Source organism: Phaenicophaeus curvirostris, chromosome 1, assembly GCF_032191515.1.
Source record: "Phaenicophaeus curvirostris isolate KB17595 chromosome 1, BPBGC_Pcur_1.0, whole genome shotgun sequence".
Classification (NCBI taxonomy): Eukaryota; Metazoa; Chordata; class Aves; order Cuculiformes; family Cuculidae; genus Phaenicophaeus; species Phaenicophaeus curvirostris.
The window spans coordinates 146,770,062-146,784,322 of record NC_091392.1 but is presented as its reverse complement, the minus strand read 5'-3'; the positions used below and the strand labels follow the sequence as shown (position 1 = coordinate 146,784,322).

The following is a 14,261-nucleotide window of genomic DNA, read 5'->3' as shown; positions in this document are numbered from 1 at the left end:
ACAAGGGATAAGGTGGTTTTGGTTTGTTTTTTTTTAATTGCAGTGATATTTCCTTTCTTGGTCGGAACTGAATTTCTGTTCAGAACCTGAAACAGTTCTCCAGGTTGACTGTCCAGGAGAAGCTAGTCTAAGTGTGTTTTCTGCTTTTTTTCTTTTTGATCAGTGGAAAATGAAGTTTAGTGATTCTTCACTGATGTTAAGTACATGCATTTTCTTAAGGGGACTGCTGAGCTTGTTCAAGTCCAGGATGATGAAAAGTTTGGTGGGGGGAAAAATCAAGGTACTATTTTTGGAATCTGTAAATGGAGGGAATGGTGAGGTTTCAGGATTGCTCGAAACGTTTGCTTGCATTTTTTCTCCTTTCCCCCCCCCCCCCGCCCCATGACTGGGGGATTTGGGATGCGTGGCCACAAACAGCTCACTGCAGCATGTGTGCCTTGGCCAGAAAACTTCCAAATCATGAGTCAAAACCAAAAATGCCTTGAAAAGTAAAAAACTATTAAGAAGACAGTGGCATTTTAATCCTATCTGTTATATGGGTTTGACCATTTTCAAGTGTAACCTTGCAGTACTATAGCTCAGATTTATGCAGGGTAAGACTTACGGCTGATGGCCAGCTCTGGAGGATTTTGCTTATATTTACCGATCTAAAAAGACAGGTAACTGAGATGATCTAATAGCCAGATTATGTGGTTTTTTTAAATTTTATTTTATTTTATTGGGAGCTGTGAATGACCTTCCAGTACTGAATTATCACAACTAACTTGTCACAGAATGATTATTTTAGAGATGCGATGGAATTAATGTTTTCTATCTCTTAAGTTTATCTCAGGTCTAAAGCAGGTTCCCTTTCTCTGTCCTGTTTGCTCTTTCAGGATTTTGGGGAATGATGATTTCTGCAAGTGTTCTTTTCATTTACTTCCTTAGTAATAGTTTTGCAGCCTTTATCTGTGTTCATCAGTGCTACAGGAGCATCTGATATTTTTGTTGGAACCAATTTTCCCACAGCTTTTGACCTGAAAGTTTTTATGCTTCCTGAGCATCTTTTTAATCTTAAAAAAAACCACAAACCCTGGTTCTGTGTACTTTAAGAGTCACAAAAATGTTTTCCTGTTGCTGACAAAGTTTTATTTTGTATTTTGACTATAAATATAGTTGTGATGGTGGCACAACACTTAATTTGTTGCAATGGTCTATACTGGTTTTCCTTGCTTTCTAGAGTAATGTTCTTAGTAATACATATTGTTTCAGGATACAAAATATATCTGTTTTTCCTTTCCTGAATTCAGTTCCTGTGCTGCTTTCATCATAGGTTTCTGTTCTTGTTACTGACTGTTGGGTTATCCTTTCTGTTGCCACTAAACTCCACATACGTTTCTTTTTCTTATCTCCTCCACTTGCTCCTTTAATCCCCCTGCTGCTATAAAATTGAATCTCATCCTTTTGATTTTCTTGAATTTTAGTCCTACTTTTTATTTAATGTCAGTGGTGATTTGATTTGCACCTTTAATTACAGTTTTCAATTCTAACCAGACTGCAATCTCCCATCTACTGAATTTTGAATACTGTTGCAGACAACTTCTGCGTAGAGCCGGGAGTCCTCCTTTCCTTGCCCCAGTGCAGTTTGAGTAGCCACATCTCATTGCAGGCTCTGCTGTATGGAGTGCTGCTCCTTGTGAAGTTAAGGAGATCACATCCATTTCTCTGTTGGCTTTTGTGGATGTGGACAGACGGAACTGTCACCAAATACTGCAGGATTAAATGTTTTACTACTGAGTCCTATGTGATTAAATTTGACCTGAAGAAGAGTCCAGGGTTTTTTTTTCTCTCTGAAATGAGAAACCTCAGTAAATCCTGCAGTGTGGTGAAGGCTCTATGATTAAAAACTTGTGGGAGCTTGTTTAGGAAGGACTGGTGAAAAATATAAATTGATTGAAATTCAGTTCACAAAACACTGAAAAGATACCGTTTTGGGATTAGAAATGGAAAGAGATGTGTAATAAGTGTGTTCAGTGGCCAGGCTTATGCCATTGTTTTAGGGAGAAACTCTTAAGTGTAGTCAAGAGGTCGAGATGTGCTGTTGCTGATGGGGTGTTAAGCTTCTTTAAAAATTACTGAAGTCATCTTTTGCTTTTTATTTTACTATATGGATACCTGGTGTAAGGGATGTGTAACCCTCAAAGCTTTGAAGTTTATTATTGTCTTACAATGCAAAGTGTACATTTTAAGATGTAATACCTCAGTAGCTTTCCTTTTGTTCCTTCCTGGAAATGTATTTTTGAAAGACTGCAGAATTCATCCTATTAATCTTTCACTTTGAATAGCTCCAGCAACTATTGGTATTACCAGAATGCTCATTTTCATGGAAGTAGTGTCTGTCTTTATTGATGGCAGCTTTTATTGTTTCTCTTTGACCACAAGTTTTGATTGCTCATGCTTGTGCTGTACAGAAGACTCAGAGCTTGCTCCTACTGTGCTGGAGGGACAGCAGCCCACATAGAGTGTCTGCATAAAATGGCCACAGCCACCTGGTTAAACAGTATTTCGGGCAAAAGTGATATTTTTTTTTTCCTAGCAGTTCCATTCTGCACAGAAAGCTTAAAATTTCACTACAGGCTCCTGTGGAGCAGAATATGAAACACCACCCTGAGAAAAAAGGCTCCAGCCAGTAAGCAAATATATTTTCACTTTAGCACTCTATTTTGGAGTCTGAACCCAAAGGAAACATTTGCTCCACAGCTATAATAATTGGTCTCCTTGCTGTGCACTTCAGAGAACGGCAGCAAGAAAGAACAAACGAGTCAAAGCACAAAACTGTTCACGACTGTGGTATGTGGGCATGCATGTTAGCAACAAGAATTAGAAGTAAATTTAAGCTCTATTAAAACACACAGGAGCAACAGTCCTCCTGAGGAAATCTGCGTGGGTATACATGTATATATTTACAAATGTAAAGAAATTCTCTTCAACTTCACCCATGCTGCACATTCAGAATAAGCTCTCCCTGCCACCTCAGCATGGGCGGTGAGTGACATTCTCCAGCCCACAGAGCAGAGGAGGAAAACACAGTGGGAGAAACTGTTAAAGGATGTTAAAGTCAGTTGAGGGTAAAAGGTTGTGTCATCTTAGCTTCAAGATACCCAGAGAAGGAAGCTATGACTGTGGTCTAAATATACAAGATACGTGTGTTGTTCAGTCTAAGGACACCCTGCGTCCTGAAAGTGGGAGGTGAAAGTGTATCTGCTTGGTTAATATTGAAGAAATAGTAGGATTGAGGTGAAAGTGTATCTGCTTGGTTAATATTGAAGAAATAGTAGGATTGAAACAAACGGTGCTGTATTTTGGGGCTCTTAGCTATGGTCATTACTAGATTTTGGTCCAGGAAAAACATATGTAACTGTGGATTTAAGAGATTTGAAAGCTGGAAGGAAACTAGGTGGTTGTCTGGAGGATGAGTGTTATATGTGTCTGTTGTGGTAGTCCAAGAAATTAGGTTATTTTTAAACTAGTACTTGGTCTTCATGTGAATTACTTGCTCCACTGCTTCTTCTGCTCCAAAATCAGAAGGCAGAAGCCTATTGAGAGGTGGCTGCCTATGTTACGTATGACATGAAGGGGCTCTGGAACAGGGGGTGTTGATTAACTTGAGGATTTCTACTTCCTCTGTCTTGACAATGAGAAGCACAGCTTCTCACTTAGTAGAAGCACTACTTTCATACTTTTTGTTTGGTTGTTTTTTCTTAAGGAAGTAGCCAGCTTTCCAAAATATCGCGTTCCTCTGTCTCACTGAAACCGTGTGGATCATGGTGATACACCCTTCTCAGAAAGGTATCTCCTCTTTCACTTGCTCTTAATCTCTGAAGGAAGATTGCAAAGCTTCCTCTCCCTCTCTTTGCATTTTTTGAAAGCTCCTATTTCAGCTTTATCATTGCATAAAACTTTGGATAATAATAGTTAGATTTTTAGTGTACTGTGATGCAGGTGAGAGCTTACTATTAAAGGTCATATCTTGTCAGACAATATAATGTTGAGGACTCTTACTAGCAGATGTCTGAGACTGGCTTGGTGCTGCTAACCTGGAAATGAATATTGGTGTGCATGCTTGCGTATGGTGTATCGTATGTAGAAGGATTTCTAGCTGTGCTGAGACTCCTCTTTCTGGAGCCGCATTCTAGCGCAAGAGCTACAAGTAAAATGCATAAGTTGTGATCTTTGAGGACTCTAAGTCAAGATAACAATCTAGGAGTAAGCACCTCCACAGAGCCAGTTAGGTAACAGTCCTGGAAAGGAGGGAGTACGGGCTTACAGCTGAGACAGATCCTGTTTCTGATGTTGCAGTGGATGCTGTTACCTGATACAAGGCAGGTCACTTACTCTGTCTCAACTTTCGCATGTGTGAGTATTTACATGGTTTGGGGGAACTGTGTGGAGACTCATTCACTAATTTTCAACTCTCTTCAAAATCAAATATGCTCGTGATGACCTCGTAAAATACAGAACAGTTAAACTCTGTAGAAGTATTTTACTTATTTCTTTTAAATCTACCTGTAATTAAAAACATCTGATATTGCTTAGGAGACTCTCGCATTTTGACATAATACAAAATGTAATAGGCCCCAAAATGAAAAAGCATAATTTTATTTTAAATTACCTTAATTATATTTTTCAGGTCACATTTTCATACCATGCACAGAATAGAACTGCTTATATAGATGGTAGATTTATTATAATACAGCTGACTGGTTTAGGATTATCAACAATTCCTGACCTATGGCAGATGAGTGGTGAGAACAACATGTGGGGCATTTCAGAAAATGAGCTGGTATGGTCTGTGGGTGACCTGAATTTGTTTGGGCTTGGTTTTATGGGATTGGTTGAAGGCTGGGAGTGCTGAAGCAGAAACAGAGCTTTTCTCCATCTGCAAATGGGATTTTATGAACAGATGTAACCATCAGTTCAAGCTTTTTATCTTTACTGGCCTCTTTCCTTGACCCCTCTTGTTGGGAAAGGGCTCTTATAACACCGTGAAGTGAGAAAAAACAATCTGTTTGTTTTCATATGGTTGTTGCTGTCAGTCCCACTCATTGGCTCACTCTTTGTATTAGTGAGTCTGGATGGCCGGTAACTACTCTCAAGTGTATTGATTACCAGGCAGTCCATCACTGGACAATTACTTTAAAGGATCAAGTAAAGCAAGACATCTCAGCAATCACGTCCGAGGCATCATATAGAATATTTTGGTTCTGGTTGATTTCATAATCTGTTGCCTAATTTTTCGTTTTCTTACAAATAAGATTTGTATATATTCTACTAATGGGACTTCGTAAGTTGAAATACCTCGGTTTGGCAGTTCCTGCTGCTTTGGGTAGGCTCCTTCGTAGGGAACAGGTGCTTGATGGGTTTACCACCAAGGAAAACATCCCAGTTTAGTTCCTCCAAAGGCATGTGGGCAAGAATTCCCTGGATGCATTTCTGGGGAACTTCCTAACCAAAGGCTCATGGTAAAAGCATATCTGCCCCTTAGGCAGTTTATTTTCCTTTGTGGAGAAGGGGCAGGTAGTAGAATGATGGTGGATTTACTGGATCATCATTTGTTAAAACTAGGGCTCTTAAAGGAAGATTCTTGAAAAGGCACACTTAGGATTAATTTTTTAATGCATTCTTGCTCTGATAACGTTTGAACGCTGCACATGTTCACATGTAAAGGAAACAGCTTGTACCCAGTGGATGCCAGTACTTCATGCAGGAAGACAAGAAGTGGTAACCAGCAACCAGTGAGCCCTTTGGGGAACCTCTGAGCCTGCTGACAGGCACAGTTGCTCTGCATGTAATTTGAAGAAAGGTATTGTGTCCCTGGTGGCTTGGCTTTGACTGAAAGATGGAGTTTTGTGCTCTCATTTTGCACTGAAGACAGACTTGGAGATAAATAGGTCACTGTCTGCGGAACTATTTTACACTAAATCGATTAGAAGCAACATGACCTTAAGTCTGATCTCCTTGCTCTGCAAAGAAATTGCTGAATTATGGCTTCTTCTGAAGGGAAGCACAGGTGTGTCTAGTTTTTCACATTTTTGTAATGATTTGATTGCAGGTCAGGCAGGAACTGTGGGACGGAGGAAAATGTGATGTGTTTTAGGATATAGGCAGAAGTTGTGCTCTTTCTGTGTGCATTAATATATATAAATATAGTTTATTGTTACATGGGGGTGATGTGTTCTGTCCTTGTGTAAATTTGCAGTGTATCCTTTTATTTGCACGTGTATTTCTCAGTACATCAGACCTACCTGCTAAATCTATTCCAGTATTTTATGCAGAATGTACTTTCTGTTCAGGATTTGCTCATGCAGTGATTATGGCTATTGGAACCACTGCTAAAGCTTACAAAGAGAATTTGCTGTCGCAGAGAGCCATCCTGCTGTTCCTGAATTGCAGTGGGTTTTAGTTTTCAATTCATTGTATTTTACGTAAATATCAGATACATAATTTTGGCATCCCCTAGCTGTTAGTATAGAAGGGTTAATGAAAAATACATTATTTCTTAAATTCCTTCAGTCAAAGCTTTCTATAGGAATCTTGTTTCTGTTAAGATATAATGAAACAGTAGAGATATTATTTGCTGTTAATAGTACAGCTACAGTCCATTGCAAAACTGAAAGCCTGTTTTGTGGAATAGGGACAAGCAAAAATTGCTTCCTTATTCTGGTGCTTGAATTCACATTTCCAGTGATGTTTTCTGCTTCTGGTATGCGTGACTGTTGCAGAGGAGAGGACCAGGGAAAGAGCACAGTGTCGATGGACTGGTGTCTAACCTTCCAGGGCTCTTGCTTTTGAAATATCACTGTTAAATTAAACAGGTATGTAAAGGGTGGATCTTTTAACTAAAAGGTGGATCCTTTTACTAATCTTTAATTAGTGTTGCTAATTAAATTTTCAGCATGTGAGTCTGAGTGCTCTGCTTCTCAGTAGTGCTCCATGCTGCCAGGGGTAAAACCAAAAGGCATGCTGCTTTGGGAAGAATGAATGAATGAATGAAAGATTTAAGAAAGGTGAGGCTAGCCAGATGGAAAGGGTGGGAGGATTAATCAGTATGTGTAACATTTGGTCTTCATGTGCATCCTTATCCCTGCTGAGAGTGGATGGATGGGTTTAGGAAATGGCTGATTATTGTACGAGGGAAGGGATGTCTGTTTTAAACTTCAAAACCAGGGAGCGTTTCATGTCAAATCATATAGCCATGCCAGGACTATCTGTATAAATTACTACATTTAAAATAGGTGGTTTTAATCTGAATTGGATTACTGAGAAATAATTGAACAGGGATGATTTTGTTAGCAGCTACCAAGGCTTGATTTTCTTCTGTTGGCTGCCATCACTTCTTGTGCGCAAGTTCCGTGTGCCAGACAGCTCCTTTCTAGAAATCTGTTGGAAAGATTTTGTGTTTGAAGTGGGCAGAAAGGTTTGTCCCTTTCCGCAGCAACGTTCTTGCCTCTTCCTCCTGGGCTGGTTGTGACTTAGAGTCAGCAAAGCCAGGAGAAGGCAAGCAAAGGAGAGGTCTCAGATCCCTGTCTTTCTATTCTTGACCTTATGAAGATTACCAAGAAAAATATTAGAGAATTCCTTTGTCAGCTCCCATCAGGGAGGGAGAATAGAGAGCTGGGAAAAAGGATGGGCAAACTAAAGAGAGGATGAGCTTGGGATATGGGCGCAGGACTAGAGTGTTCTGCTTAAAGACTGTACAGGCAGTTGTGAGCAATGCTGGTTCTGGTTTTCAGCATCCAAATGAGAGTGAAAGCATGTTCTGTCTTGTAGGTATATTGTAAGACTAGAAAGTTTCTTACACAATTTGGATGTTGCAGTAGCAGGGTGTGGAGCCAGTGCTGCCTGTCTGCAGACATGGATCCCTAGGAGATACCAGGCTCTCTCCAAATGCCAGGATCCCATGGAGGACCTTTGGCACAGGTGCTCCTAGTTTGCTGTGTAGATAGGGGAAATGTGGGAAGAATGACTGGAGTCTTGGAAGAGGTCTTGCGTGCACTTGTAATTGAGGGGAATGCCCTTAAAATCTGGATATCTTTGCCTTCTTTGCAATGAAGGTGGTCTCTCTTCAGCTGCTGGAGTCAAGCACAGCAAACAGGAGTCACGCATTGAGGAATGAACAGTGCAGTGGATGAATTGCTGTCATTTGCTACGTCTTGGTGTTAAAAATATGCCAAAGCTTTGTCTGAAAGAGGAAGGGACCTACTGCTAGGTGATATTTTTACATCCCATGAAGCTGTAACTTGTTGATACAGGACCCTTATCAAAGGTTGTGAACAGTTCTTATGAAACAAATTATTGGCTGGATTTTTTAGAAAGCAGAGCTACTTCATCATTACTCTGGGCGTTTCCTCTTGCCTTTGGAAAACTGTTATACTATGTAATATATGTTTGTTGACACATTTTATTAGCCAGAGGTTCAGCAGATGTGTCAGCATAACTACACAATTTGGTCTGTATGTGTTCACTTGTTGCAGTGCTGTGATATCTGTGTTGGAAATTTCTCTTCTTTTTCTAGGACTGTGAGGTGGGCTTGGACTTCCCCCCAGGGAATACCTTCAGTATTACTAAAACCCTTAGTGAGAAGGGAGCCTGTCTAGTGCGGCCTCTTGCTCCAAGCAAGATTAACTTTAAAGTTGAAGTAGGATTCTTGAAAATCTGTCCATCTGAATTTTACATATCTCTGAGGGTGGAGACCGCTCGGCCTTGCTGAGCAGCCTGTTCCAGTGCTTGGGCCTTCTCACAGTGAATTTTTTTCCTTGCATTCAGCTGGAATTTCCCATGCTGCAGCATCTGACTGTTGCCTCTCACGCCTTTGCTGTGCAAAATTTCAGTAAGGACATTTGCTCCTTTCTAATAAGTGTTAGTGTCCTTTAAAGACTAAAATAAAGGCTCCATACTTCTATAGAGAATGTCAGTGGTGTCATAGAAACCTGGCACTTACTGCGACCTAGGGCCATGTTTTCACAAGTAAATCCTCATCTTAACACTACTGATATGACCTTTTTTTTTTTTCTGTTCATTCGGCTTTTTGTTTATTTGAAACTGCCTTCAGTCTCAAAGGAGCAGGCTATCCAGTGATGTCAAGTGAGGCTTCAGATGAGAATACTCACCACCAGGCAGGTTCAAGGTCAAAGTATAATCGTTAGCCTCTTCACTGCATAATAATGTATGAGAGATTCTGCTTATTACCCTGAAATGAGAGGATGGAGCTTTATATATTTGCTTTCTCAAATGCTCTTATAGATGCTCTTTCTCAGGCACTTCTCTAAGTATCAAATAGATTTTTTTTTTCCATTTACAGGGCTTTTCTCTTCAAAATGCAGACCTGATGCATTTATGTATTGTACAGAAGACCCAAATTCTTTTAAAAAGGAAGAGCAGTCACTGACAGTGCTTTTTAAAGACCATGGCTTTTACAAACAGCTGTTCCACAGAGCCTGTAGAATTGCAGCAAAGTTTATCTTCCCTCTACGTAGTCTTGTTTCTGTTTTTATGCTCAGTTAGGTCAGAGGAATTGTGATGGTCATCTGATTCAGAGTAAGTGATATATCTATTCACTTCACAGTTTGAACATGGCAGGGTTTTGTTGGTTTTAAGTTCTAAGCAAGAATTTTGTTTTTCACCTGAGATGATGTATGGACCAAGGCATCTACTTGGCATTTGGCACACACAAAATAGGGAATTATTTTTGTTCTGAAAGCTTAAGTAATTACCCTGCATGCCCAAAATGGCAGATTTTTAAGAGAATCTTCCCCTTGCCCTCTTTCCAAGGCACCCTGAAGAAATCAAAAGAAATTTCATTTGCCTGCTGCTAAACTCTTTTCTGTTCTTCCAGGATACAATAGTTTCACGCTGCTAGGAACCTTGCCCCCAAAACAGGTTTTACAAATATTGCCAAAACTGCAGTTTCGTTAACTCCTTAATACTGCAAATCATGCTGTGTAGTATAAAAATATTTCTAAAGTGTTAGATGTACTTAGTCACCAACAGAAAGCAGATTTTGCAAAAAGTGATTATTCTTTTTTTATGGAGAAATATTAGATACAGCCTGAGCAGCAGAAAACTTTCCCCTAGCAAGCGCTCAAATGATAAGAAGTCAGTTGACCCAGATTTGTCTCACTTAGTACTGTAGCATGCAAGGCTCCAAGGAGGAACAAGAATGTTAGATTTTGCCAACTGTATTTAATAAGATTTAATGCTCTGAGAAAATTATTGCAGGAACTTTGCTTTCTAAGTGCTAAAGCCTTGCAAAGGAGAGGAATTCTTACAAATAGAGAAAATAGAAAAATCAACTCTGAATAGAAGAGCTACGTGCAGATTACAGGACTCATCTTCAGCATGTCTTGAAAACTAATGATGTACTCGCACAGCTTAAGCACATACACTAAAGGTTCCTAGCAGAGTGAAACTATTGTGTCCTACAAGAACAGGAAAGAGTTTAGCAGCAGCCAAATGAAATTTCTTTGGATTTTTTCAGAATGTCCTGGAAAGAGGATAAGAGGAATACTACTGGTGCAATAGTAAGAGCTTGTTGTACGCACCAGGTGAATTTTTGCTTTTAGATGGTAAGTCCATGGGATGGTATTGCTGCTCTTTATCTCAGAGTCCTCTTAATAGCTGACAAGAAGTTAAGTTATAATATGGCTGTGTGGCATTATTCAAAGTTCCCCTCCCTTCTCAGTTTGGGAAGGGAGTAATTGTCATGACTTGAAATAGCACGAAGAGCATCTCTTTCTCACCAAAATGGATGAGGTGCACTTGAACACTGTATGGAGCAAAAGCAGGACAAAACAGATCATATGCTATAACTATTAATGCTTTCATAGTTCTTGCAATAAATGCAACGTGAGTTTCTTCAAGGATAAAAAAAAAATAGGTTTTGTGTTGATCCCTAGATTGCCCTCCTAATTATTATGTAGTTTACTTCTAGTTACAGATCAGCTAGTATTTGAATAGTATGGTAAGCCATATCCAAACATAATGCTGCTCCCAAAGAAGCTGTGGGACTGCAGACTCTGTCAAGAAGGCATGAGTGATGAAGCACAGGAGGAAGATGATGTAGTTTTTAGTACTTATTATCCTATGAGGACATCCTCTATACAGGAATGCAAGAGGATTCTATTTCCTCTGACATTTGCACTTTGAAGTGATGTTATTTAGGCAAACTAAGACTGAGGACTTTATTGCCTTTTGAAAAAGCTGAGGTGGAAAAGAGAACAAAGACAAATACATCTTTCAACATGTGTAATAAATGGACAAATGAAAAAGTTTTAGAGAAGAGTTTGAAAGAAACAGAAATCTTGGTTGGCTGTTGAAGTATGCTTTTGAGCAGCTATTTCATAATTTGACTCAAGAAAATGGGGACAACTCTTGTCCTTTGGTGCCAGCCCAGCAGTACTGCATTTGCTGTACACCTCAAAAGTTTGTTATTGTTTTGTTTTGGGTTTTTTTTAAAAAAGAAGTGTCAGTGATTAATGAAACCAAACCATCTTCCTTGTAGTTTTGTTGATAGTCAAAGAAGAAACAGATGGACTTCGGTTTTTCTGAATTGTGATTACAGGAAGCAGGAATTACTTGGATAATGGAGGTGATTCAAGAACCATCCATATAATACAAAGGGGTTTTGTATTTCACGCATCAAGTTCCCATCCCTTGTATATAAATGCTGGAATTGCAGCATATCAGTATCAATTTGTGTCTCTTCTAAGTAGCTGTGGTGTTCTTCAGATGGGATTAAAGGAGCAGAGTTATCAAGTTTTAATTTCAGTGGAGTCATTTAAACTTTACTAAAACTGATGAATTATGAAAAATCCTGCAGAAATATCACGGACTCTGTGAAAGATCTGAGGGCTCAGGACTTCTCATGCATGAGTCATTAAGAACACCACTCAAAACAATAAGTGCCTCTGTGCATGGGCTTATAATAGAGGCAGCATCACTTTTTAGGTTTTCTTTGGCCGTACCGCTTCTAAGTTTTGACTCAGCTAGATCCTTACTTAACATTAAAAATGTATGGGATTCCCGCCTAGCCTGTTGTAGCAATGGGTTACACAGATGTGCTATTCTGTATATATATTGTGGCAGTAGGCTATGCAGTTCTAGGAAATGAACTGTAGTAATGCCACAGAAGAGGAGCTAATACAAAACATCATTCACTGAAAATCAAAAATACCTCAACTTGAGCATCTCTTTTATGCGCCAGAGCTGCTTAAAGGAAACTGTTTTCTGACTAGGAGAGGAAATGGGAGATGTAGCCTGGCTGTAGACTGTAAAATTTTTACCAGTAAAATTCTTACATACTTCTATCATTTGAAATATTTTTTTGTCAACCAAGTGCCAAACAAAGCTGTGTGGAGTGCTAGGTTGCTTTATTTCTTTTTGTGCTAGCAATTGGGATCCTGGTAGAGGTGAAGAATTCATAAGCATATTTCTTCTTTGCTTGGGATGTTTTGGTTCAACAGAAATTAACAAGTTGCAAGAGTGCTGTTTTACCCACGTGATGATTTCCTTCCTAACTGCATTTCAGCAAAGAGCTGCCATTTGTGTGAAAATTCCACAGGTTTAATCACTCCATTTTCCTGGCCCTTTGTTTTCATTGCAGTGTAGTGAAATAAAATAGAAATAAACTCTTCTTGAAGATATTTTGAACTGGTGACGGTGTAATACTTAGTTTATGAACACTTGCATGAACTCCTGTCGTCAGCCCCATGTGGTTACAAATAGCAGGCTGGACCCAAGCCTCTCGGTCTAAAGCCGTTGTGCCTGAGCACATCTAACCCAGAGCTTTCAAGTATTGTCACTGTTCAGCAGTGATTTTTAAAATTCAGTTTTAAAGCCGGAGCGGTCTCCTGGCATCCTGGCTGGTTAATTAGTTTCATGTGGCTTAGCGTAGAAAAGAGCTGTCTTCACCAGCTCTGCTGCTCCGGCCCTGCCTCCTTTGGGGGTTATACAAAGAAGGTGACTGTTAGCTATGGTGGTTGGAGGGTGAAAATGAAGAGGGAAGAATGAGGAAATGAAAGGTTTGCCTTGGGGCTGAGAGATTAAGGGACTGCTCTGAAAGTCATTATCTTACATTTATAGTTACCAGATGGCAGAGTGCTTTAATGAAGAGATTTCTCCCAAATGAAGACCCCCTTCATAGAAGGCATTCAACTCTTTGGGTGGGTAGGCTGTTCTAATGGAGACACAAAACTGAACTACTTCAGCAAAGGGGCATTATTTCTACAGTTTAAGCCATGAATCTCATAGAGAAGTTGTAGACACGCTTACCGGAAAATCTTGATGACTTGGCTTGAAAGAGGAGGAGGAATAATTCTTTGTAGTTTGCTTTATGATGTATTACCGGGATTGCTGCTGAAAGGTATAATTATGTCCATGTATGTACAAACAGGTTAGCTTTCAAGTTGGTTTACAGTAACGGCCATAATATTTCGTATAGAACTACTCGAAGGGTGGTGTAAGTCCATCTGGCTTGGTATGAACTGGATTAAACCCATTACAAAAAGCTCATAAGTTCTGTCTGGAGACTTTCTTCTGTGTAATGTAGGTATGGTCTGTACAGACTCACTTCCAGCATTGTCTTCTATGACAAAGATTTTGCTTCAGCATGTCAGGCAAACTCTGAATGACAATGAGTTTCAGTTTGATTGGAAAGAAAGAGGAACCTTTTACCAATAAGTGAAAATCTTGACTTGAGTGACATTGATCGTTTTCTCAGATCCGGTTTTCTCCAAGGCTTAATGGCACCAGGTAATTCAAGCACAAGTTCTTTGTGTCCTGGTGCTTAAATCTGTCATTCCGATTAATTTAAAATGCAGTCAGGTGCCTTTGATGGGTCAGGGTCAGGCCTTTCTAAGCCATCTTCTCTATCATAGTGACAGCACTATCAAAGCAAGATTTAAAATTGAATTAAAAGATTATATATCTGCAATACTGTGGTTTGCATTCTTAGAGAGAAAGGGGTTTTTTTAATGAGAACTGAATTTTTAACTGATTCCTTTCTGTTAGCAAGATTTTTAAAGGATCTTCAGTTGCTGGCTTAGGAAAAAAAAATCTTTGTGTGTTCCCAGCTATTATGTGTGCTGAGTTTTAACAAAATAATGATGTAAAAAAAAATGTAATAACTTTACAGAACCTTATTTTACTGTTTATTAGCACCCACAATACCAGCTGCACTATAAATTCCAGGGCCTTTATTTTAATCAGGCTACTCTGGAAAACTC

General features: G+C 39.4%; 1 protein-coding gene across 16 annotated transcripts in view; it reads left to right on the top strand.

The window, feature by feature from the left end:
- Positions 1-14,261, top strand: part of MCF2L (MCF.2 cell line derived transforming sequence like) — a 155,752-nt gene that overhangs the window by 70,476 nt on the left and 71,015 nt on the right. Inside the window, exon 1 of one of the 16 annotated variants that reach the window (XM_069877772.1) lies at positions 5,866-6,049. The exons of 14 other annotated variants lie outside the window; for them this stretch is intronic. In XM_069877772.1, coding sequence (XP_069733873.1) covers positions 5,977-6,049 — 73 coding nt within the window. In that variant the 5' untranslated portion in view covers positions 5,866-5,976. Of the gene's footprint in view, positions 1-5,865; positions 6,050-6,769; positions 6,855-14,261 lie in introns of those variants that run through there. One more of the 16 variants, XM_069877797.1, reaches the window with a different exon arrangement.